Source organism: Lepus europaeus, chromosome 21 (genome assembly GCF_033115175.1).
Source record: "Lepus europaeus isolate LE1 chromosome 21, mLepTim1.pri, whole genome shotgun sequence".
Classification (NCBI taxonomy): domain Eukaryota; kingdom Metazoa; phylum Chordata; class Mammalia; order Lagomorpha; family Leporidae; genus Lepus; species Lepus europaeus.
The window spans coordinates 3,514,313-3,538,077 of NC_084847.1; the positions used below are offsets into that span (position 1 = coordinate 3,514,313).

Below are 23,765 nucleotides of genomic sequence, written 5' to 3' on the forward strand. Positions count from 1 at the left end.
GTGCGTGGCCTCTCTCCCTCAGCACAGTGACCCCGTGTTGCCCTCCTTGGCTGTGTAGTACCCCTGGAGTGGGCGTGTGCGGTGCGTGGCCTCTCTCCCTCAGCACAGTGACCCCGTGTTGCCCTCCTGGGCTGTGTAGTACCCCTGGAGTGGGCGTGTGCGGTGCGTGGCCTCTCTCCCTCAGCACAGTGACCCCGTGTTGCTCTCCTTGGCTGTGTAGTACCCCTGGAGTGGGCGTGTGCGGTGCGTGGCCTCTCTCCCTCAGCACAGTGACCCCGTGTTGCCCTCCTTGGCTGTGTAGTACCCCTGGAGTGGACGTGTGCGGTGCGTGGCCTCTCTCCCTCAGCACAGTGACCCTGTGTTGCCCTCCTTGGCTGTGTAGTACCCCTGGAGTGGACGTGTGCGGTGCGTGGCCTCTCTCCCTCAGCACAGTGACCCCGTGTTGCTCTCCTTGGCTGTGTAGTACCCCTGGAGTGGACGTGTGCGGTGCGTGGCCTCTCTCCCTCAGCACAGTGACCCCGTGTTGCCCTCCTGGGCTGTGTAGTACCCCTGGAGTGGACGTGTGCGGTGCGTGGCCTCTCTCCCTCAGCACAGTGACCCTGTGTTGCCCTCCTTGGCTGTGTAGTACCCCTGGAGTGGGCGTGTGCGGTGTGTGGCCTCTCTCCCTCAGCACAGTGACCCCGTGTTGCCCTCCTGGGCTGTATAGTACCCCTGGAGTGGACGTGTGCGGTGCGTGGCCTCTCTCCCTCAGCACAGTGACCCCGTGTTGCCCTCCTTGGCTGTGTAGTACCCCTGGAGTGGGCGTGTGCGGTGCGTGGCCTCTCTCCCTCAGCGCAGTGACCCCGTGTTGCCCTCCTTGGCTGTGTAGTACCCCTGGAGTGGACGTGTGCGGTGCGTGGCCTCTCTCCCTCAGCGCAGTGACCCCGTGTTGCCCTCCTTGGCTGTGTAGTACCTCTGGAGTGGACGTGTGCGGTGCGTGGCCTCTCTCCCTCAGCACAGTGACCCCGTGTTGCTCTCCTTGGCTGTGTAGTACCCCTGGAGTGGACGTGTGCGGTGCGTGGCCTCTCTCCCTCAGCCCAGTGACCCTGTGTTGCCCTCCTTGGCTGTGTAGTACCCCTGGAGTGGGCGTGTGCAGTGCGTGGCCTCTCTCTCTCAGCCCAGTGACCCCGTGTTGCCCTCCTGGGCTGTGTAGTACCCCTGGAGTGGACGTGTGCGGTGCGTGGCCTCTCTCCCTCAGCGCAGTGACCCCGTGTTGCCCTCCTGGGCTGTGTAGTACCCCTGGAGTGGGCGTGTGCGGTGTGTGGCCTCTCTCCCTCAGCGCAGTGACCCTGTGTTGCCCTCCTTGGCTGTGTAGTACCCCTGGAGCGGGCGTGTGCGGTGCGTGGCCTCTCTCCCTCAGCACAGTGACCCTGTGTTGCCCTCCTTGGCTGTGTAGTACCCCTAGAGTGGACGTGTGCGGTGCGTGGCCTCTCTCCCTCAGCACAGTGACCCCGTGTTGCTCTCCTGGGCTGTGTAGTACCCCTGGAGTGGGCGTGTGCGGTGCGTGGCCTCTCTCCCTCAGCACAGTGACCCCATGTTGCTCTCCTTGGCTGTGTAGTACCCCTGGAGTGGACGTGTGCGGTGCGTGGCCTCTCTCCCTCAGCACAGTGACCCTGTGTTGCTCTCCTGGGCTGTGTAGTACCCCTGGAGTGGACGTGTGCGGTGCGTGGCCTCTCTCCCTCAGCACAGTGACCCCGTGTTGCCCTCCTGGGCTGTGTAGTACCCCTGGAGTGGACGTGTGCGGTGCGTGGCCTCTCTCCCTCAGCACAGTGACCCTGTGTTGCCCTCCTTGGCTGTGTAGTACCCCTGGAGTGGACGTGTGTGGTGCGCGGCCTCTCTCCCTCAGCACAGTGACCCCGTGTTGCCCTCCTTGGCTGTGTAGTACCCCTGGAGTGGACGTGTGCGGTGCGTGGCCTCTCTCCCTCAGCACAGTGACCCTGTGTTGCGCTCCTTGGCTGTGTAGTACCCCTGGAGTGGGCGTGAGCGGTGCGTGGCCTCTCTCCCTCAGCACAGTGACCCCGTGTTGCCCTCCTTGGCTGTGTAGTACCCCTGGAGTGGACGTGTGCGGTGCGTGGCCTCTCTCCCTCAGCGCAGTGACCCCGTGTTGCCCTCCTGGGCTGTGTAGTACCCCTGGAGTGGGCGTGTGCGGTGCGTGGCCTCTCTCCCTCAGCGCAGTGACCCTGTGTTGCCCTCCTTGGCTGTGTAGTACCCCTGGAGCGGGCGTGTGCGGTGCGTGGCCTCTCTCCCTCAGCACAGTGACCCTGTGTTGCCCTCCTTGGCTGTGTAGTACCCCTGGAGTGGACGTGTGCGGTGCGTGGCCTCTCTCCCTCAGCACAGTGACCCTTTGTTGCTCTCCTGGGCTGTGTAGTACCCCTGGAGTGGACGTGTGCGGTGCGTGGCCTCTCTCCCTCAGCACAGTGACCCCGTGTTGCCCTCCTGGGCTGTTTAGTACCCCTGGAGTGGACGTGTGCGGTGCGTGGCCTCTCTCCCTCAGCACAGTGACCCTGTGTTGCCCTCCTTAGCTGTGTAGTACCCCTGGAGTGGACGTGTGCGGTGCGTGGCCTCTCTCCCTCAGCACAGTGACCCTGTGTTGCCCTCCTTGGCTGTGTAGTACCCCTGGAGTGGGCGTGTGCGGTGCGTGGCCTCTCTCCCTCAGCACAGTGACCCAGTGTTGCCCTCCTTGGCTTGTAGTACCCCTGGAGTGGGCGTGTGCGGTGCGTGGCCTCTCTCCCTCAGCACAGTGACCCCGTGTTGCCCTCCTGGGCTGTGTAGTACCCCTGGAGTGGACGTGTGCGGTGCGTGGCCTCTCTCCCTCAGCACAGTGACCCTGTGTTGCCCTCCTTAGCTGTGTAGTACCCCTGGAGTGGACGTGTGCGGTGCGTGGCCTCTCTCCCTCAGCACAGTGACCCCGTGTTGCCCTCCTTGGCTGTGTAGTACCCCTGGAGTGGACGTGTGCGGTGCGTGGCCTCTCTCCCTCAGCACAGTGACCCCGTGTTGCCCTCCTTGGCTTGTAGTACCCCTGGAGTGGGCGTGTGCGGTGCGTGGCCTCTCTCCCTTAGCACAGTGACCCCGTGTTGCCCTCCTTGGCTGTGTAGTACCCCTGGAGTGGGCGTGTGCGGTGCGTGGCCTCTCTCCCTCAGCACAGTGACCCCGTGTTGCCCTCCTGGGCTGTGTAGTACCCCTGGAGTGGGCATGTGCGGTGCGTGGCCTCTCTCCCTCAGCACAGTGACCCCGTGTTGCTCTCCTTGGCTGTGTAGTACCCCTGGAGTGGGCGTGTGCGGTGCGTGGCCTCTCTCCCTCAGCACAGTGACCCTGTGTTGCCCTCCTTGGCTGTGTAGTACCCCTGGAGTGGACATGTGTGGTGCGCGGCCTCTCTCCCTCAGCACAGTGACCCCGTGTTGCCCTCCTTGGCTGTGTAGTACCCCTGGAGTGGACGTGTGCGGTGCGTGGCCTCTCTCCCTCAGCACAGTGACCCTGTGTTGCCCTCCTTGGCTGTGTAGTACCCCTGGAGTGGACGTGTGCGGTGCGTGGCCTCTCTTCCTCAGCACAGTGACCCCGTGTTGCCATCCTTGGCTGTGTAGTACCCCTGGAGTGGACGTGTGTGGTGCGTGGCCTCTCTCCCTCAGCACAGTGACCCCGTGTTGCTCTCCTTGGCTGTGTAGTACCCCTGGAGTGGACGTGTGTGGTGCGTGGCCTCTCTCCCTCAGCACAGTGACCCTGTGTTGCCCTCCTTGGCTGTAGTACCCCTGGAGTGGGCGTGTGCGGTGCGTGGCCTCTCTCCCTCAGCACAGTGACCCCGTGTTGCCCTCCTGGGCTGAATAGTACCCCTGGAGTGGACGTGTGCGGTGCGTGGCCTCTCTCCCTCAGCACAGTGACCCTGTGTTGCCCTCCTTAGCTGTGTAGTACCCCTGGAGTTGACGTGTGCGGTGCGTGGCCTCTCTCCCTCAGCACAGTGACCCCGTGTTGCCCTCCTTGGCTGTGTAGTACCCCTGGAGTGGACGTGTGTGGTGCGTGGCCTCTCTCCCTCAGCACAGTGACCCCGTGTTGCCCTCCTTGGCTTGTAGTACCCCTGGAGTGGGCGTGTGCGGTGCGTGGCCTCTCTCCCTCAGCACAGTGACCCTGTGTTGCCCTCCTTGGCTGTGTAGTACCCCTGGAGTGGGCGTGTGCGGTGCGTGGCCTCTCTTCCTCAGTCCAGTGACCCCGTGTTGCCCTCCTGGGCTGTGTAGTACCCCTGGAGTGGGCATGTGCGGTGCGTGGCCTCTCTCCCTCAGCACAGTGACCCCGTGTTGCTCTCCTTGGCTGTGTAGTACCCCTGGAGTGGGCGTGTGCAGTGCGTGGCCTCTCTCCCTCAGCACAGTGACCCTGTGTTGCCATCCTTGGCTGTGTAGTACCCCTGGAGTGGGCGTGTGCGGTGCGTGGCCTCTCTCCCTCAGCGCAGTGACCCTGTGTTGCCCTCCTTGGCTGTGTAGTACCCCTGGAGTGGGCGTGTGCGGTGCGTGGCCTCTCTCCCTCAGCACAGTGACCCAGTGTTGCCCTCCTTGGCTTGTAGTACCCCTGGAGTGGGCGTGTGCGGTGCGTGGCCTCTCTCCCTCAGCACAGTGACCCCGTGTTGCCCTCCTGGGCTGTGTAGTACCCCTGGAGTGGGCGTGTGCGGTGCGTGGCCTCTCTCCCTCAGCACAGTGACCCTGTGTTGCCCTCCTTGGCTGTGTAGTACCCCTGGAGTGGGCGTGTGCGGTGCGTGGCCTCTCTCCCTCAGCACAGTGACCCAGTGTTGCCCTCCTTGGCTTGTAGTACCCCTGGAGTGGGCGTGTGCGGTGCGTGGCCTCTCTCCCTCAGCACAGTGACCCCGTGTTGCCCTCCTGGGCTGTGTAGTACCCCTGGAGTGGACGTGTGCGGTGCGTGGCCTCTCTCCCTCAGCACAGTGACCCTGTGTTGCCCTCCTTGGCTGTGTAGTACCCCTGGAGTGGACGTGTGCGGTGCGTGGCCTCTCTCCCTCAGCACAGTGACCCTGTGTTGCCCTCCTTGGCTGTGTAGTACCCCTGGAGTGGGCGTGTGCGGTGCGTGGCCTCTCTCCCTCAGCACAGTGACCCCGTGTTGCCCTCCTGGGCTGTGTAGTACCCCTGGAGTGGACGTGTGCGGTGCGTGGCCTCTCTCCCTCAGCACAGTGACCCTGTGTTGCCCTCCTTGGCTGTGTAGTACCCCTGGAGTGGACGTGTGCGGTGCGTGGCCTCTCTCCCTCAGCACAGTGACCCCGTGTTGCCCTCCTTGGCTGTGTAGTACCCCTGGAGTGGACGTGTGCGGTGCGTGGCCTCTCTCCCTCAGCACAGTGACCCTGTGTTGCCCTCCTTGGCTGTGTAGTACCCCTGGAGTGGGCGTGTGCGGTGCGTGGCCTCTCTCCCTCAGCACAGTGACCCAGTGTTGCCCTCCTTGGCTTGTAGTACCCCTGGAGTGGGCGTGTGCGGTGCGTGGCCTCTCTCCCTCAGCACAGTGACCCCGTGTTGCCCTCCTGGGCTGTGTAGTACCCCTGGAGTGGGCGTGTGCGGTGCGTGGCCTCTCTCCCTCAGCACAGTGACCCTGTGTTGCCCTCCTTGGCTGTGTAGTACCCCTGGAGTGGGCGTGTGCGGTGCGTGGCCTCTCTCCCTCAGCACAGTGACCCAGTGTTGCCCTCCTTGGCTTGTAGTACCCCTGGAGTGGGCGTGTGCGGTGCGTGGCCTCTCTCCCTCAGCACAGTGACCCCGTGTTGCCCTCCTGGGCTGTGTAGTACCCCTGGAGTGGGCGTGTGCGGTGCGTGGCCTCTCTCCCTCAGCACAGTGACCCCGTGTTGCCCTCCTGGGCTGTGTAGTACCCCTGGAGTGGACGTGTGCGGTGCGTGGCCTCTCTCCCTCAGCACAGTGACCCCGTGTTGCTCTCCTTGGCTGTGTAGTACCCCTGGAGTGGGCGTGTGCGGTGCGTGGCCTCTCTCCCTCAGCACAGTGACCCCGTGTTGCCCTCCTTGGCTGTGTAGTACCCCTGGAGTGGACGTGTGCGGTGCGTGGCCTCTCTCCCTCAGCACAGTGACCCTGTGTTGCCCTCCTTGGCTGTGTAGTACCCCTGGAGTGGACGTGTGCGGTGCGTGGCCTCTCTCCCTCAGCACAGTGACCCCGTGTTGCTCTCCTTGGCTGTGTAGTACCCCTGGAGTGGACGTGTGCGGTGCGTGGCCTCTCTCCCTCAGCACAGTGACCCCGTGTTGCCCTCCTGGGCTGTGTAGTACCCCTGGAGTGGACGTGTGCGGTGCGTGGCCTCTCTCCCTCAGCACAGTGACCCTGTGTTGCCCTCCTTGGCTGTGTAGTACCCCTGGAGTGGGCGTGTGCGGTGTGTGGCCTCTCTCCCTCAGCACAGTGACCCCGTGTTGCCCTCCTGGGCTGTATAGTACCCCTGGAGTGGACGTGTGCGGTGCGTGGCCTCTCTCCCTCAGCACAGTGACCCCGTGTTGCCCTCCTTGGCTGTGTAGTACCCCTGGAGTGGGCGTGTGCGGTGCGTGGCCTCTCTCCCTCAGCACAGTGACCCCGTGTTGCCCTCCTTGGCTGTGTAGTACCCCTGGAGTGGGCGTGTGCGGTGCGTGGCCTCTCTCCCTCAGCGCAGTGACCCCGTGTTGCCCTCCTTGGCTGTGTAGTACCCCTGGAGTGGACGTGTGCGGTGCGTGGCCTCTCTCCCTCAGCGCAGTGACCCCGTGTTGCCCTCCTTGGCTGTGTAGTACCTCTGGAGTGGACGTGTGCGGTGCGTGGCCTCTCTCCCTCAGCACAGTGACCCCGTGTTGCTCTCCTTGGCTGTGTAGTACCCCTGGAGTGGACGTGTGCGGTGCGTGGCCTCTCTCCCTCAGCCCAGTGACCCTGTGTTGCCCTCCTTGGCTGTGTAGTACCCCTGGAGTGGGCGTGTGCAGTGCGTGGCCTCTCTCTCTCAGCCCAGTGACCCCGTGTTGCCCTCCTGGGCTGTGTAGTACCCCTGGAGTGGACGTGTGCGGTGCGTGGCCTCTCTCCCTCAGCGCAGTGACCCCGTGTTGCCCTCCTGGGCTGTGTAGTACCCCTGGAGTGGGCGTGTGCGGTGTGTGGCCTCTCTCCCTCAGCGCAGTGACCCTGTGTTGCCCTCCTTGGCTGTGTAGTACCCCTGGAGCGGGCGTGTGCGGTGCGTGGCCTCTCTCCCTCAGCACAGTGACCCTGTGTTGCCCTCCTTGGCTGTGTAGTACCCCTAGAGTGGACGTGTGCGGTGCGTGGCCTCTCTCCCTCAGCACAGTGACCCCGTGTTGCTCTCCTGGGCTGTGTAGTACCCCTGGAGTGGGCGTGTGCGGTGCGTGGCCTCTCTCCCTCAGCACAGTGACCCCATGTTGCTCTCCTTGGCTGTGTAGTACCCCTGGAGTGGACGTGTGCGGTGCGTGGCCTCTCTCCCTCAGCACAGTGACCCTGTGTTGCTCTCCTGGGCTGTGTAGTACCCCTGGAGTGGACGTGTGCGGTGCGTGGCCTCTCTCCCTCAGCACAGTGACCCCGTGTTGCCCTCCTGGGCTGTGTAGTACCCCTGGAGTGGACGTGTGCGGTGCGTGGCCTCTCTCCCTCAGCACAGTGACCCTGTGTTGCCCTCCTTGGCTGTGTAGTACCCCTGGAGTGGACGTGTGTGGTGCGCGGCCTCTCTCCCTCAGCACAGTGACCCCGTGTTGCCCTCCTTGGCTGTGTAGTACCCCTGGAGTGGACGTGTGCGGTGCGTGGCCTCTCTCCCTCAGCACAGTGACCCTGTGTTGCGCTCCTTGGCTGTGTAGTACCCCTGGAGTGGGCGTGAGCGGTGCGTGGCCTCTCTCCCTCAGCACAGTGACCCCGTGTTGCCCTCCTTGGCTGTGTAGTACCCCTGGAGTGGACGTGTGCGGTGCGTGGCCTCTCTCCCTCAGCGCAGTGACCCCGTGTTGCCCTCCTGGGCTGTGTTGTACCCCTGGAGTGGGCGTGTGCGGTGCGTGGCCTCTCTCCCTCAGCGCAGTGACCCTGTGTTGCCCTCCTTGGCTGTGTAGTACCCCTGGAGCGGGCGTGTGCGGTGCGTGGCCTCTCTCCCTCAGCACAGTGACCCTGTGTTGCCCTCCTTGGCTGTGTAGTACCCCTGGAGTGGACGTGTGCGGTGCGTGGCCTCTCTCCCTCAGCACAGTGACCCTTTGTTGCTCTCCTGGGCTGTGTAGTACCCCTGGAGTGGACGTGTGCGGTGCGTGGCCTCTCTCCCTCAGCACAGTGACCCCGTGTTGCCCTCCTGGGCTGTTTAGTACCCCTGGAGTGGACGTGTGCGGTGCGTGGCCTCTCTCCCTCAGCACAGTGACCCTGTGTTGCCCTCCTTAGCTGTGTAGTACCCCTGGAGTGGACGTGTGCGGTGCGTGGCCTCTCTCCCTCAGCACAGTGACCCTGTGTTGCCCTCCTTGGCTGTGTAGTACCCCTGGAGTGGGCGTGTGCGGTGCGTGGCCTCTCTCCCTCAGCACAGTGACCCAGTGTTGCCCTCCTTGGCTTGTAGTACCCCTGGAGTGGGCGTGTGCTGTGCGTGGCCTCTCTCCCTCAGCACAGTGACCCCGTGTTGCCCTCCTGGGCTGTGTAGTACCCCTGGAGTGGACGTGTGCGGTGCGTGGCCTCTCTCCCTCAGCACAGTGACCCTGTGTTGCCCTCCTTAGCTGTGTAGTACCCCTGGAGTGGACGTGTGCGGTGCGTGGCCTCTCTCCCTCAGCACAGTGACCCCGTGTTGCCCTCCTTGGCTGTGTAGTACCCCTGGAGTGGACGTGTGCGGTGCGTGGCCTCTCTCCCTCAGCACAGTGACCCCGTGTTGCCCTCCTTGGCTTGTAGTACCCCTGGAGTGGGCGTGTGCGGTGCGTGGCCTCTCTCCCTTAGCACAGTGACCCCGTGTTGCCCTCCTTGGCTGTGTAGTACCCCTGGAGTGGGCGTGTGCGGTGCGTGGCCTCTCTCCCTCAGCACAGTGACCCCGTGTTGCCCTCCTGGGCTGTGTAGTACCCCTGGAGTGGGCATGTGCGGTGCGTGGCCTCTCTCCCTCAGCACAGTGACCCCGTGTTGCTCTCCTTGGCTGTGTAGTACCCCTGGAGTGGGCGTGTGCGGTGCGTGGCCTCTCTCCCTCAGCACAGTGACCCTGTGTTGCCCTCCTTGGCTGTGTAGTACCCCTGGAGTGGACATGTGTGGTGCGCGGCCTCTCTCCCTCAGCACAGTGACCCCGTGTTGCCCTCCTTGGCTGTGTAGTACCCCTGGAGTGGACGTGTGCGGTGCGTGGCCTCTCTCCCTCAGCACAGTGACCCTGTGTTGCCCTCCTTGGCTGTGTAGTACCCCTGGAGTGGACGTGTGCGGTGCGTGGCCTCTCTTCCTCAGCACAGTGACCCCGTGTTGCCATCCTTGGCTGTGTAGTACCCCTGGAGTGGACGTGTGTGGTGCGTGGCCTCTCTCCCTCAGCACAGTGACCCCGTGTTGCTCTCCTTGGCTGTGTAGTACCCCTGGAGTGGACGTGTGTGGTGCGTGGCCTCTCTCCCTCAGCACAGTGACCCTGTGTTGCCCTCCTTGGCTGTAGTACCCCTGGAGTGGGCGTGTGCGGTGCGTGGCCTCTCTCCCTCAGCACAGTGACCCCGTGTTGCCCTCCTGGGCTGAATAGTACCCCTGGAGTGGACGTGTGCGGTGCGTGGCCTCTCTCCCTCAGCACAGTGACCCTGTGTTGCCCTCCTTAGCTGTGTAGTACCCCTGGAGTTGACGTGTGCGGTGCGTGGCCTCTCTCCCTCAGCACAGTGACCCCGTGTTGCCCTCCTTGGCTGTGTAGTACCCCTGGAGTGGACGTGTGTGGTACGTGGCCTCTCTCCCTCAGCACAGTGACCCCGTGTTGCCCTCCTTGGCTTGTAGTACCCCTGGAGTGGGCGTGTGCGGTGCGTGGCCTCTCTCCCTCAGCACAGTGACCCTGTGTTGCCCTCCTTGGCTGTGTAGTACCCCTGGAGTGGGCGTGTGCGGTGCGTGGCCTCTCTCCCTCAGTCCAGTGACCCCGTGTTGCCCTCCTGGGCTGTGTAGTACCCCTGGAGTGGGCATGTGCGGTGCGTGGCCTCTCTCCCTCAGCACAGTGACCCCGTGTTGCTCTCCTTGGCTGTGTAGTACCCCTGGAGTGGGCGTGTGCAGTGCGTGGCCTCTCTCCCTCAGCACAGTGACCCTGTGTTGCCATCCTTGGCTGTGTAGTACCCCTGGAGTGGGCGTGTGCGGTGCGTGGCCTCTCTCCCTCAGCGCAGTGACCCTGTGTTGCCCTCCTTGGCTGTGTAGTACCCCTGGAGTGGGCGTGTGCGGTGCGTGGCCTCTCTCCCTCAGCACAGTGACCCAGTGTTGCCCTCCTTGGCTTGTAGTACCCCTGGAGTGGGCGTGTGCGGTGCGTGGCCTCTCTCCCTCAGCACAGTGACCCCGTGTTGCCCTCCTGGGCTGTGTAGTACCCCTGGAGTGGGCGTGTGCGGTGCGTGGCCTCTCTCCCTCAGCACAGTGACCCTGTGTTGCCCTCCTTGGCTGTGTAGTACCCCTGGAGTGGGCGTGTGCGGTGCGTGGCCTCTCTCCCTCAGCACAGTGACCCAGTGTTGCCCTCCTTGGCTTGTAGTACCCCTGGAGTGGGCGTGTGCGGTGCGTGGCCTCTCTCCCTCAGCACAGTGACCCCGTGTTGCCCTCCTGGGCTGTGTAGTACCCCTGGAGTGGACGTGTGCGGTGCGTGGCCTCTCTCCCTCAGCACAGTGACCCTGTGTTGCCCTCCTTGGCTGTGTAGTACCCCTGGAGTGGACGTGTGCGGTGCGTGGCCTCTCTCCCTCAGCACAGTGACCCTGTGTTGCCCTCCTTGGCTGTGTAGTACCCCTGGAGTGGGCGTGTGCGGTGCGTGGCCTCTCTCCCTCAGCACAGTGACCCCGTGTTGCCCTCCTGGGCTGTGTAGTACCCCTGGAGTGGACGTGTGCGGTGCGTGGCCTCTCTCCCTCAGCACAGTGACCCTGTGTTGCCCTCCTTGGCTGTGTAGTACCCCTGGAGTGGACGTGTGCGGTGCGTGGCCTCTCTCCCTCAGCACAGTGACCCCGTGTTGCCCTCCTTGGCTGTGTAGTACCCCTGGAGTGGACGTGTGCGGTGCGTGGCCTCTCTCCCTCAGCACAGTGACCCTGTGTTGCCCTCCTTGGCTGTGTAGTACCCCTGGAGTGGGCGTGTGCGGTGCGTGGCCTCTCTCCCTCAGCACAGTGACCCAGTGTTGCCCTCCTTGGCTTGTAGTACCCCTGGAGTGGGCGTGTGCGGTGCGTGGCCTCTCTCCCTCAGCACAGTGACCCCGTGTTGCCCTCCTGGGCTGTGTAGTACCCCTGGAGTGGGCGTGTGCGGTGCGTGGCCTCTCTCCCTCAGCACAGTGACCCTGTGTTGCCCTCCTTGGCTGTGTAGTACCCCTGGAGTGGGCGTGTGCGGTGCGTGGCCTCTCTCCCTCAGCACAGTGACCCAGTGTTGCCCTCCTTGGCTTGTAGTACCCCTGGAGTGGGCGTGTGCGGTGCGTGGCCTCTCTCCCTCAGCACAGTGACCCCGTGTTGCCCTCCTGGGCTGTGTAGTACCCCTGGAGTGGACGTGTGCGGTGCGTGGCCTCTCTCCCTCAGCACAGTGACCCTGTGTTGCCCTCCTTGGCTGTGTAGTACCCCTGGAGTGGACGTGTGCGGTGCGTGGCCTCTCTCCCTCAGCACAGTGACCCTGTGTTGCCCTCCTTGGCTGTGTAGTACCCCTGGAGTGGGCGTGTGCGGTGCGTGGCCTCTCTCCCTCAGCACAGTGACCCCGTGTTGCCCTCCTGGGCTGTGTAGTACCCCTGGAGTGGACGTGTGCGGTGCGTGGCCTCTCTCCCTCAGCACAGTGACCCTGTGTTGCCCTCCTTGGCTGTGTAGTACCCCTGGAGTGGACGTGTGCGGTGCGTGGCCTCTCTCCCTCAGCACAGTGACCCCGTGTTGCCCTCCTTGGCTGTGTAGTACCCCTGGAGTGGACGTGTGCGGTGCGTGGCCTCTCTCCCTCAGCACAGTGACCCTGTGTTGCCCTCCTTGGCTGTGTAGTACCCCTGGAGTGGGCGTGTGCGGTGCGTGGCCTCTCTCCCTCAGCACAGTGACCCTGTGTTGCCCTCCTTGGCTGTGTAGTACCCCTGGAGTGGACGTGTGCGGTGCGTGGCCTCTCTCCCTCAGCACAGTGACCCTGTGTTGCTCTCCTGGGCTGTGTAGTACCCCTGGAGTGGGCGTGTGCGGTGCGTGGCCTCTCTCCCTCAGCACAGTGACCCCGTGTTGCCCTCCTGGGCTGTGTAGTACCCCTGGAGTGGACGTGTGCGGTGCGTGGCCTCTCTCCCTCAGCACAGTGACCCCGTGTTGCTCTCCTGGGCTGTGTAGTACCCCTGGAGTGGACGTGTGCGGTGCGTGGCCTCTCTCCCTCAGCACAGTGACCCTGTGTTGCCCTCCTTGGCTGTGTAGTACCCCTGGAGTGGGTGTGTGCGGTGCGTGGCCTCTCTCCCTCAGCACAGTGACCCCGTGTTGCCCTCCTTGGCTTGTAGTACCCCTGGAGTGGGCGTGTGCGGTGCGTGGCCTCTCTCCCTCAGCACAGTGACCCTGTGTTGCCCTCCTTGGCTGTGTAGTACCCCTGGAGTGGGCGTGTGCGGTGCGTGGCCTCTCTCCCTCAGCACAGTGACCCTGTGTTGCCCTCCTTGGCTGTGTAGTACCCCTGGAGTGGACGTGTGCGGTGCGTGGCCTCTCTCCCTCAGCACAGTGACCCCGTGTTGCCCTCCTTGGCTGTGTAGTATTCCACTGCACAGGCCCCCACACTGCACCTGCCCTTTCTTGTGCTGGTGAGCACTTGGGTTACTGCCACTCTGGCTGTGTGAGTAATGCTGCTCACGAGGTTTGTTTACACGGATTTGTTTGAATTCCTGTTGCCAGTTCTCTTGGGATAAACTTGTGAGTGGAAATGTTGGCTCGTGTGGGAACTTGGCGGTTAACTGTTTGAGGAACTGGAAACAGTGATTTGTTCTGAGCAGCAGGACCTCGTGGGGCCTCTGTGATGCTGGCCTAGTGTGGTGACCCAGTGAGCTCCCCCGCCGCCCGCCAGCTTGTGTCTGGGGAGGGGCTTTGGAGAGCACAGCAGCATTTTTCTGTCACATCAGAGATAGCCGGCTTGCAACATCACTGATAAGAGTGAAAGCAGTCGGACACAGCTTGAAGTGGGGACTCACTGAATTTTCATTCCGGCCGGCACCCACCACTTTTGTAAGAGTCCCCTCCAGTAGTATGTGTGATGTGGAGCTGTCCTGGCTGTGCTGTCCCGGGCAGGAACCCCTGAGCACTTGAAACATGGTGCACACGAGTGGGCAACTGAATTTTAGATTTTATTTAAATTCAGTTCACCTCCGTGTAAATTTAAATAGCTCTGTGTGGCTGGTGGCTGCTACATTGGATAGCAATTGTGAAAGAATATTTAATGACCTGGAAAAATGTTTCCAGTAAATGAAATGACAGCGTCAAGTGGTGTGTGTACAGTGATCCTGCTTTTGTTTTCAAAATTACATAAACGGGGCCGGCACCGAAGCTCACTTGGTTAGTCCTCTGCCTGCGGCGCTGGCATCCCATATGGGTGCCAGGTTCTAGTCCCGGTTGCTCCTCTTCCAGTCCAGCTCTCTGCTGTGGCCCAGGAAGGCAGTGGAGGATGGTCCAAGTGCTTGGGCCCTGCACCCACATGGGAGAGCAGGAGGAAGCACCTGGCTCCTGGCTTCGGATCGGCATAGCTCTGGCCATAGCGGCCGTTTGGGGGGTAAACCAATGGAAGGAAGACCTTTCTCTCTGTCTCTCTCTCACTGTCTAACACTGTCATAAAATAAAATAAAATAAATAATAAAATTTATGTAAACATGGGGAAACACCACAAGGGTGCATGTCAGAATCTTTGTCACACGGTAACAGTGGTTTTTGTGTGTGCTTCTCTATGCGTTCTAAGCAGTCAGTGTGTATTGGCTCTAAGCAGATGGTCAGTGTGTATTGGCTCTAAGCAGATGGTCAGTGTGTACTGGCTCTAAGCAGACCCTCCGTGTGCATTGGCTCAAAGCAGACGATCAGTGTGTACTGGCTCTTAGCAGACGATCAGTGTGTACTGGCTCGAAGCAGATGGTCAGTGTGTATTCGCTCTAAGCAGACCCTCCGTGTGTATTGGCTCTAAGCAGACTCTCCGTGTGCATTGGCTCTTAGCAGATGATCAGTGTGTATTGGTTTACTATGGCTGCTGCACACAGTCATGTGCCTGGCCGGCTGTAGGAAGAGAGGGGAATCTTGACATCTGGACGCCTCTGCGCAGCCCCGGCTCCAGCAGCTTTCCCAGAAGGCTGCTAATAGCTGACCTTGTCTTTCGTTCTTTAGAGAGGCAGGGCCCGTAGGACTTAAGTTCACCATTTCGAAACGGGCAGTTCAGTGGATTCTGGCGCGTGCACAGCTCTGTGAGCACCATGGTTTTTTCATCCTCCCAGAAGGGAAACCAGCAGTTCCTCCCCCACCCTCCTGCCCTCAGCCCCTCCAGTCTGCGTCTGTTCCTGGGCTCTGCCTGTTATGGTTTTTCCTTTTAGAATGGGCATAAGTGGTTTTTTGTGTCTTACAGTGATTACCAGGGCCCCTCAGAGCCCTCACACTGTGGCCCTCACATGTTCCTGGAGAAAAGGCTGTGTTTGAGGGTGGGCAGACCCATCTACACCTCCTTTCTACTAGGAAAGCTTCCTGGAGGAGGTGTGGACCTGGAGCTCCCTGCAGGCCGCAGGTGACAGCCCTGTATGTGTTCTTGTCCTCCAACAGGCCTCTGATCACACTCCGTAAGGCTCACCTGCTGGCGCGGCTCCGGCCGGCCAGTGCCAACAGCTACGAGTACCTGCAGCGGCAGCTGATGAGGTGTGTGGGTAGAGGACCCACCATCCCTCCCCTTGAAGGCTGTGGGATCACTGTTGGGGCAGAGACCCACCAGTGCCAGGAGCCAGACTCCCTGTGCAAAGGAGAGGCCCAAGACACAGTGGTGGTGACAGGCAGGCACAGAGAGAGCAGAGCTGACAGGCCACAGGCCACAAGCAGCGAGGTGATCCCATGTGTGAAAGTTATTTAAATATCACCACGCCTCACGCACTGCGTCCATCTGCCCCTTTCCCAGTGGTGGGCAAAGGCCGTGACATCCCACGGCTCCAGTGGTCCTTCCAGCAGTGAGCCCTGTGTGAGCTGTGGCCAGGCGGGGAACAGTCTGACAGCAGCCAAAGTGGGGGGCCGGGGCCCAAGCCTGTGCGACCCCCTCCCTCCCTCGCCTGACTCCAGGCAGAGACTCTTGGCTTCATTTGTCTGCCCCATTGGTGGTGTGTGTGTGTCCACCCACCACATCCCAGGCCTGTTGGCTGTGCCACCTACACCCAAGCTGGAAGAAATGTCAGTCTTGCCTCCATACTGGCCAGGCCTGTCGGGGGCTCTGTGGGATTGTGGAGTCCCTGGGTGGCCACTGACCCACTGCCCTGCCGCAGGGAACAGCAGCAACTGCAGCTCCAGGAAGAGGGTCTGGACCCCCTGGGCTCCAAGCAGGACTGGGGCGACGGCCCCCAAAATGATACCACCAGCAGGCTCCAGTCATGTGACCTATCCACCGTCTACCCTTATGGGGACCCCCAACTAGTGGACTATGACTCTGTGAGTAGCGGGTGCTCCTCCCTGGAGGGTGAATTGTCCACATGCCCCAGCCCCAATTGTGGGACCAGGACCCGGGCAGAGGGTCCCGGGGAGACCACACCCTGTCTTCTGCACTTTTCTGTGCACTGGAGAGGAGGTGGGGCAGGAAGGGTTCACTGACTGGGGGTCTCGGCCATCCAACAGGCTGAGGTGGACATCTTGGGAGTGGACGGGATCCTCTACAGAGGCCGGATGAGCAACCAGAGTGGGGCTCGGGCCACAGCCACCGTGGAGAAGGAGCTGACAGGTGAGGGGTGTTGGACCCTTCTGGGCGCCTGCACTGGGGTGCTGTTCCATAAGGCACAGGGGGATTTCAAGGGCAGGCGCTGCCTCGGACGAGGTGCCAAAGAGGTGCCGGAGGGGAGAGTGCCGGCTGTAAGCAAACACCTGCCAGGCAAGGCTCATCCTTCCCACAGGATAAACAGGGACGACAGCCGGCCTAGCCTGGCATTCAGGATGCGGGCCTGGGGCCGGGGCCTGGTTGGTGACAGGAGAGCTGTACAAGGGGTGCTGTGTTAGAGGAGGGGTGAGGAGCTCCCTGAAGCCTTTGGAGAAGGAAAAGAAGTTTGGGGGATGAAGGGGTGAGGTGGGAGGAGAGTGAGCCAAGTAGAGGGCGCAGCAGGTGCAAAGGCTTGTGGTGAGCAGAAGCCAAGCACAGGTCTGCTAGGAGTGCAGGGCCTGGCTGGGGTAGGAGTGAGGAGACGTGGACAGGCCAGACTGGAGGCCTGTGTCCTAATGTTAGAGGTGACGGTTGGGCCAGCAGGAGACCCTGCCATCCTTGTTGGTTGCTCCAGTTTTGGGGTCCCAGCTCTAGCTGGCTTCCTCTCCTGGGTTCCCAGTACGCAAAGGGAAACCTTCTCTGCATGGCCCTTGAGTTCTTTCCTGTCTGGAAAGAGGAATGTCGTGGTTTGCCGCTGGGTAGGAGCTGCACACTGTCCCATTTGGGAGCCCTCTGGAGTCCGAGGTGGCCAGAGGGTGGGGCTCCAGCCTCTGGAAATGCCAGGCTGGCCTGGTAAGAAGGCAGAGGAGCCTGCTCATTAGCTGTGCTGGACAGAGGACGCACCTGTGCTGGCTGTCACTCCAGACCATCAGCCTGGGTAGTGAGAAGTTGCTTCTGTCTCATGTCTGGGGCTGTGAGTCTCTAATCAGTGTGTCGGCAGGGCTGTGCTCCCACCGGCGTCTCTGGAAGAGTCCTTGCCCCTGCCGGCTGCTGGTGTTCTGGGCTTGTGGCCGTGCTGCTCCAGCCTCTGTCCCCAGCCGGCTGCCTCCTCCACGCGCCGTCTCCTCTGTCTCTCAAAGGACACTGGTCCTTGGATTTAGGGCTCAGCCTGACCGAGGAGAATCTCGTCTCAGGATTATCAGTTACACCTGTAAAGATCCTGCCTGTGAAGGAGGCCACAGCCAGGTTCTGAGAGATGTGTTCTCTGGGCGAGTCCCATTCAGCCCACTCCAGGCCCCTGCTGTGTTTCCTGAAACCCTGCATCCTCCCAGGCAGGAAGTGACTCCTCCTGCCCAGACCTTGGCTGGATCTGGGGGCAGAGGAGAGGCTCAGCTGGGCTTCAGGGATCACCAGGCAGGATGACAACAACACTGGCTAATGTTTAATGAGCCCTAACTTTGTGCCGGGCCCTGCCCTGTCCCCTCACCCTGCAGCGGCGGTTCACAGTGGGCAGGTGAGGTCTCCTGGCTGGGAGGGCACTCTCGGGGCCAGAGCCAATGGAGTCTATCACCTTACACACCTGCCCCCTCCCCACTCGCCCTCCAACCTCCCCTGCTGGCAGCTTCGATGCAGGGGCTCACCCAGGTCATTCGTGGATTCCCAAGAACATGGAGCAAACGAGAACTTGAGTCATGATAGCCTCAACTGTTCCATCTTGCTGGGTGCGACCGAGTCCAGCTAGTATTGGAATCAGTGGGAAACCTGTCTGTTGCCAGATCTTTCCATCGGCTTGCCAATACAGCTCATGTACCCATAAGGCACCCTAATTCCAAACAGACTCAGGAACTCGACCTCAAGCCAGCTACTGTGCCCGCCGTGCTTCCAGTCTTCGCCTGGCCTCCGGGTGCCAGCGCGGCAGCTGGGCTACCCCTGGTGGGAAGTGAGCTCCCATCCCCCCTCCTTCCCTGAGGGCTGGCAGTCAGCAGGCCGTCCAGTGGAAGAAAGGCCAAGTCAGATGGGACGCAGGCAGGAGGAGGTGGCCACAGAGAATCCTCCAGCGGGCCAGAGGGGCAGGGGGAGAAAGGAGGCTCTGGCCAGCTGCCGAGCCCCACCGTCCCCGGCTCTGAGGGAAATATCCAAAAACACACCTCAGGACAGGCCGCTCCCCCTGGACCCCTGAGTGACTTAGCTGTGGCTGCCATAACAGGGCTCCAGCACCACCATCGATGGCCCCAGGGGTCAGGGCTGAAGGCAGGGTGTGGGCGTGTCTGACTGCCCGCGCGCCCGCTCCTTGTGGCAGCCCCATTCCCACGTGCAGTGAGCTGCGCGGCCCTCGCCACAGCTTCTCAGACTCTGACCCCCGGAGGACCCACCGGCATCAGCTGGGATGCTCCGCCCATTTCAGTAGCTCCGCTTGCCCTGTATAGAAAGGTGTTCCCAGGATTCCGGGATTACGTGGTGGCCACTGTCGTGCTCTGTGTCTCGGCTTGCTGGAAGGGAGAAGGGAAGTTCAGGTTCAAAAGTCTCAGATGGAGCCAGGCCCCAAAGCTGCATGTTGAGTCCATTTCTGTGAAGTGTCCAGAGGAGGCAAATCTGGGGGCTGGGGTGGGAGATGGGCTGGTGGACAGTGGTAGCCTCAGGGGGGCGGGGCTCCTCCTAGGGCCATGAACATGTACTGGAGTTGGATAGAGGCAGTGGTGTTCAACGTTGTGAGGTGCTAGGGCCGTGAATTGTGCAGTCTAATTGTATGTTACATGAATTTCACCTCAAAAAACAGATATGGGGGCGGGGGGCTATGTGGAATGGCTAAAGACCTGCCAGACAGCCGAGCCCTAAATAGTCCTGCCAGCCTCTCACCTGTGCCTCTGCACCTGCTACGATGTCACTCTTCTCTCTGGCCTGGAATGACTATGTTTTTTTTAATTCAAGATTTATTTAGGAGCTGGTATTGTGACATATTGGGTAAAGCTGCTTCCTGCAATGCCCACATCCCAAATGGGTGCAGATTCGAGTCCCGGCTGCTCCATTTGCAATCCAGCTCCCTGCTTATGGCCTGGGAAAACAGTAGAAGAAGGCCCAAGTGCTTGGGCCCCTGCAGTCACATGGGAGACCTGGAAGACCTCTTTCTGTCTCCCCTTGTCTCTTTGTGATTCTGCCTTTCAAATAAATGTATTTGAGACAGAGGGAAAGACAGAAAGAGAGAGGTCTTTTATCTGCTGGTCACATGGCCACATGAGCCTGGGGTGAGACAGGCTGAAGCCAGGAGCCAGGGGCTTTGTCTGGGTCCCTCATGTGGGCAGCAGGGGGCCAAGCTCTTGGGCCATCTACTGCTGCTCTCCCAGGTACATCAGCAGGGAGCTGGATCGGAAATGGAGCAGCCGGGACTCCAATATATGGGATGCCAGTGCTGCAGGCAGTGGTTTAACCCACTGTACCAGAGTGCAGCCACTGGAATTACTGTTAAGAACTTCTTTTATTGCCTTAAGCTTGGAAGGCTGGGGGGCCATAAGGAGGAACATTGTCCCGTGAGGAATGGGGGTGATGGGCCTGGATTAGGCTGGTCCCCATGCAGGGCCCACAGGGCAGGACCCTGGTAGGGCCTTCACCCGTTCCCTGTCTCTTCCTGTTTTCTTCTTTACTAAGCCATGAAAGTTCCGGGCCCCCCGCCTCGGAACCTGCATGACCGAGTGCGCTCCAGTGCCCTATTTGGTGCCGTCCACCCCTGTGAGTACTTGCCCCTACCTCCCTGAGCTACCTGGGATTCTGGTGTGTCCTCTGGTCTCTCCTGCCACCACCTCCACTTCTCAGGGGCTCTGCTGCAGCCCAGCAGGCACCTGCCCACCTGTACTAGATGCAGGGAGACCCTTGAGGGGCCTCGGCCCCTGTATCTGCCCAGGGAAGTGGGTCCAGGGGGCCTGCAGCTGCCCAGGCTTCCTCCTTTACCCTTCAGGGGAGCTTCATGGCCCCAGGCCAGGCGTTGGTCCCCAGGTGTCTACAGGAGGTGGGACCAGGCAGCCTGCTCCTGCCCTGGGCCTCTTGGCTGGGGTCTCTTGAACCAGGCTGGGTCGCTGAGCTCATGAGCTGAGCAACCTGGATTTGAATGGCCACGTTCTGGGCAGCTGGGGGCACGTGACAGTTTCAGAGCTCTCCCTTCTTGCCTCACTGGGGCCACGAGAGGAGTTAGGTACTGCTGACCCATTTCAGAGAAGGGAGCTGCGACCCAAGGTCAGAAGAGCTGGTAAGCTGGGACCTCAGCCCAGACCCTAGATGCTGTGTCCCACTCGGCTCCCATTTCTGGTCCACGGCAGTTGTGATTTCGCCCGGGTCTCCTCCCCCACCCCCCAGAAGTGCAGGCTGCCTGGGACCAGGTCAGAGCACTCTTGGGCTTCTTTATTCCCTGGTGGGGGGGTCCCTGGCAGACCAGCAATTCTCACAATTGTTCTCGGGATGTACCATGGATTTCTTCTGCCCTCCCCAGCCCCCGGCCCCCACCCCGGTGCCAGCTCAGCCACTTCAGGCTCTCGCCCAGTGATGCCGGCCAGGCCACCATCCCTGCCACCCCTGCTGCCGCTGACTTCATCCACGCAGGACCCCCAGCAGGCGCCAGGACTCACCAGGAACTTGCGACCTCTGCATGTCAAGTCCAGAGCCAGCACACAGCCTGCTGGGGAAGCTGCCCATCCGTGAGCCCCCCACTGTCCCGGTTCCCCTAGCAGAGACCTGGGCCCAGAGCCTGGCCTGGGAACGTGCAATGGCCCAGGACATAGAGCAGGGTCTGCATAAGAGACTTCCCCAGGAAGACCCAATATGTACACACATACAGTATACATACAGTGTGCATATATGCTTACTCTACCACTTCATGGAAAAGCCAACTTAATTCCTCAACCAGTTTTAAGTGGTTTTATTTTTAAAAGACTTATTTATTTGAAAGTCATAGTTACAGAGAGAGAGAGAGAGAATCTCCCATCCGCTGGTTCACTCCCCAGATGGCTACAACAGCCAGGGCTGGGCCAGGCTGAAGCCAGGAGCCAGGAGCTTCTTCCAGGTCTCTCAGGAGGGTGTCAGGGGCCCAAAATCTTGGGTCATCTTCCACCACTTTCCCAGGCCATTAGCAGGGAGCTGGATTGGAAGTGGAGCAGCCAGGACACGAACCAGCACCCATATGGGATGCCGGTATCGCAAGCAGCGGCTTTATCCACTGTCCTACAATGATGGCCCCTAAAGTAGTTTTAAAAGCAGTCACTTCTTATTTTGCTGAAACAATTTAACCAGAATCAGTCCCAGTTACAGCTGCTGCCACCATGCATTTTGTCCTGTGACCTTTATTTCTCAGACCAGTTTCCCACTGGAAGCCAGATCGACCGGGTGCATCTCTTTTCTTTAGTGTGGGTTACGTGGGTGTTTGTTTCCTTATTAATCCACGAGGACACTGGTGCCATGGGATGTCCAGGGACTGCTCTTATGCTCACTGCCCATGTGTTTGGAGGGGAGGTCCTGAGCCTGGCCAGGGCACCCGGTCCCTTCCGTGCTACCTCGCTCTGCCTAGCTTTTCCTCTCCACCTTCAACTGGCAGACGGTTCTGTCCCCTTCACAGCGGCTACTGCAGCTCTCTGCCGCACAGGTCTGGAGCACCTGGTGTGAGGCTGAGGGCTCTGGGAGAGGCGTGGAGGGCTCCATGGCCTCAGAAGTCCTCAGAGGCTGGGGACGCTGGGCCTGCCCTGTCCCCATGGCCCCTTGTCAGTTCCTCCCATGACCACCCTGCGCTGACTTCTCTTTCCTTTCTCCTAGGTCTGTGTCCAAATGAGGCCGGGCTCTCCCTGGCCCAGGTCACTTGCCTGTCCAGGCCGCTTTCAGGAGCACGGCTGGCATAGGCCCAGCCCCCACCCCCATCACAGATGAGGTTTTTTGGCAACTTGTGCCCAGAATAAAATCTGTTTTTTCTAATTGTGGGTGAGAAGACTGTTGTACGCACCTTGGAGGCTGGCTGCACTGTCTCCACACGGGTGGTGTAGGGGCTTGCGCCACTCCAGCGTCAGCCTCTTAGCCCACTGCCCATAACCACATGGGGCCTCGGCCATCATCAGGCACACAACAGACCTCCCACCACATCTCCTCTGGCAGCCCCATGCCCCTGGCAGCCCTAGTGGCAGGAACAGAGGCCTGGCAGCAAACCCCACCTCCCCACCACCAGGAGGCTGCACCTGCCGGCTACTGTGCCTGGTGCAGGGGCCCAACTTCTGTCCCCTGGCTGCAGGAGAGGGAGCTGTGACCCTAGCAGAGTAAACTGAGGGAGCAGCTGGTGAGTCTCCAGCTCCCAGGCCAGGCCCCCTCCACCAGCCCCTTCAAAGCCACCTTCCCACACCTGAGGTACCTGCAGCCCATGGAGCGAGGAGCTGTGCCAGGCCCTGTGTTCCCACAGCCTCCTTGGGTGCTCTGGGTGGTGCGGACTTTAGCCCCACAGCAGGCCGTCAGGGCTCAGCCCCCAAAGAGGGTGTGGGAGCTGCAGGTAGAACCTGGGCCTGAAGGTGGGACCTGCAAGCCCTGGAGGCTGGGACAGGGGAGCTGTGCCAATCTGGGGGCCTCTGGCAGCTGCCCAGGAGCCTGGCCTACCCCATCCCAGCAGAAGATGCTCAGGAGCCACAGTGACCCGGGCCCAGCCTCCTCCTTCACAACTCTGCCCTGGGACAGAGGTAAGGCCAGCCTGAGCACAGTAGGGGGCCAGCTGTCCCAGTGTGCCAGTGAGGCAGCTCTGGGACACAGGACTTCGGTTTACCAGTGATGAGTTGGGTATGTGGCCAGGCGGGAAGGGCAAGGTGGGTCTTGTGGGGCAGAGGACTGGGTGCGAGGCAGTGCCATGAGGGAGGACACGCTGTGCGCCGCCCTGCACCGCCCGGCCCAGCCCACAGCCCGCCCTGCAGCGAGAGGTCACTGAGTATTTTCTCCCTTTCGAAGACCATGAACTCAGTAACCCTAAGGTGTAAACAGCTGACGGCAGCAAACGTGTGTTCCAAGGAAGATGATCTGCGCTGGGAAAATGTACCACCGGCACCCAGAGGTGGACGGCTGGGAGGTACCAGAAGGGCCTTCGTGCTGCTCCTTGGGGAGCCTTGGCTGGCAAGACCCCTGACTTCTGTGGTTTGGGGGGCTCGAGAGACCCTGTAAACCCACACGACACCAGAGGTGGCCTCTTTCCTCTCACGCCCTTCCTCCCCTTGCTCGTGGCTCCACCAGGATCTACAGAAAACCCCCCTCACCTTTACCTGTAGCCTTGTCACTGCCCAGGAGCTAAGAAGTGGGCCAGAAGGCAGAGCAGACTACCCCCAACCTTGTGCTGTACTGACAAGGCCTTGGGAACCCTGCAAGTAGCACCCCCCCCCCCCCAAAAAAAAAGAGAGCTGTGTTAAGAATCAATTGAACTCCATCTGTACAAGCCGTGGCTAAAGAGACCGAGAGCTTCCCAAACGCAGGGAAGCGGGAGTGGCCTGCTGGACGAGGTCTCTGTCTTGGCCCACACGGGCCTCCCCCAGTACAGGAGTCAAAGGACTCGTCTGTCTGCCCAGAGGTTTCCAGGCCGCCCCTGCAGCCAGCCTCGGGCCGGCGCACCTCTCTGCGGCCATGCAGTGTGTTCCCAGAGAACCTCGGCTGGACCACGGGCGACCTGGGGACGCTCCGCTGTTCCCAGCCGACTGGCAGGGGAACAAGCCCTTCTCTTTTCAAAGCCCGTCCGGAGGAGGAGCCCTGCCTGCCCCCAGAAAGCCCTTCTGTGTGGCTGCTCACTATCCAGGCGCCTGCTGGGCCGCAGAGCACTCCCCCCCCCCCCCGCCCCAG

The 23,765-nt window shown here is 61.3% G+C and overlaps 1 protein-coding gene across 8 annotated transcripts in view; it reads left to right on the forward strand.

Moving 5' to 3' along the window:
- Window positions 1-21,903, forward strand: part of C21H16orf96 (chromosome 21 C16orf96 homolog) — a 92,663-nt gene extending 70,760 nt beyond the window's left edge. For 3 of the 8 annotated variants that reach the window (XM_062180974.1, XM_062180975.1, XM_062180976.1), the window contains exons 13-18: window positions 14,870-14,962; window positions 15,574-15,736; window positions 15,920-16,022; window positions 19,578-19,658; window positions 20,413-20,617; window positions 21,726-21,901. In XM_062180974.1, coding sequence (XP_062036958.1) covers window positions 14,870-14,962; window positions 15,574-15,736; window positions 15,920-16,022; window positions 19,578-19,658; window positions 20,413-20,617; window positions 21,726-21,741 — 661 coding nt within the window. In that variant the 3' untranslated portion in view covers window positions 21,742-21,901. Of the gene's footprint in view, window positions 1-14,869; window positions 14,963-15,573; window positions 15,737-15,919; window positions 16,023-19,577; window positions 19,659-20,412; window positions 20,618-21,725 lie in introns of all 8 variants that reach the window. The other 5 variants (XM_062180973.1, XM_062180968.1, XM_062180969.1 and 2 more) reach the window with 3 other exon arrangements.
- The last annotated feature ends 1,862 nt before the right edge of the window (window positions 21,904-23,765 follow it).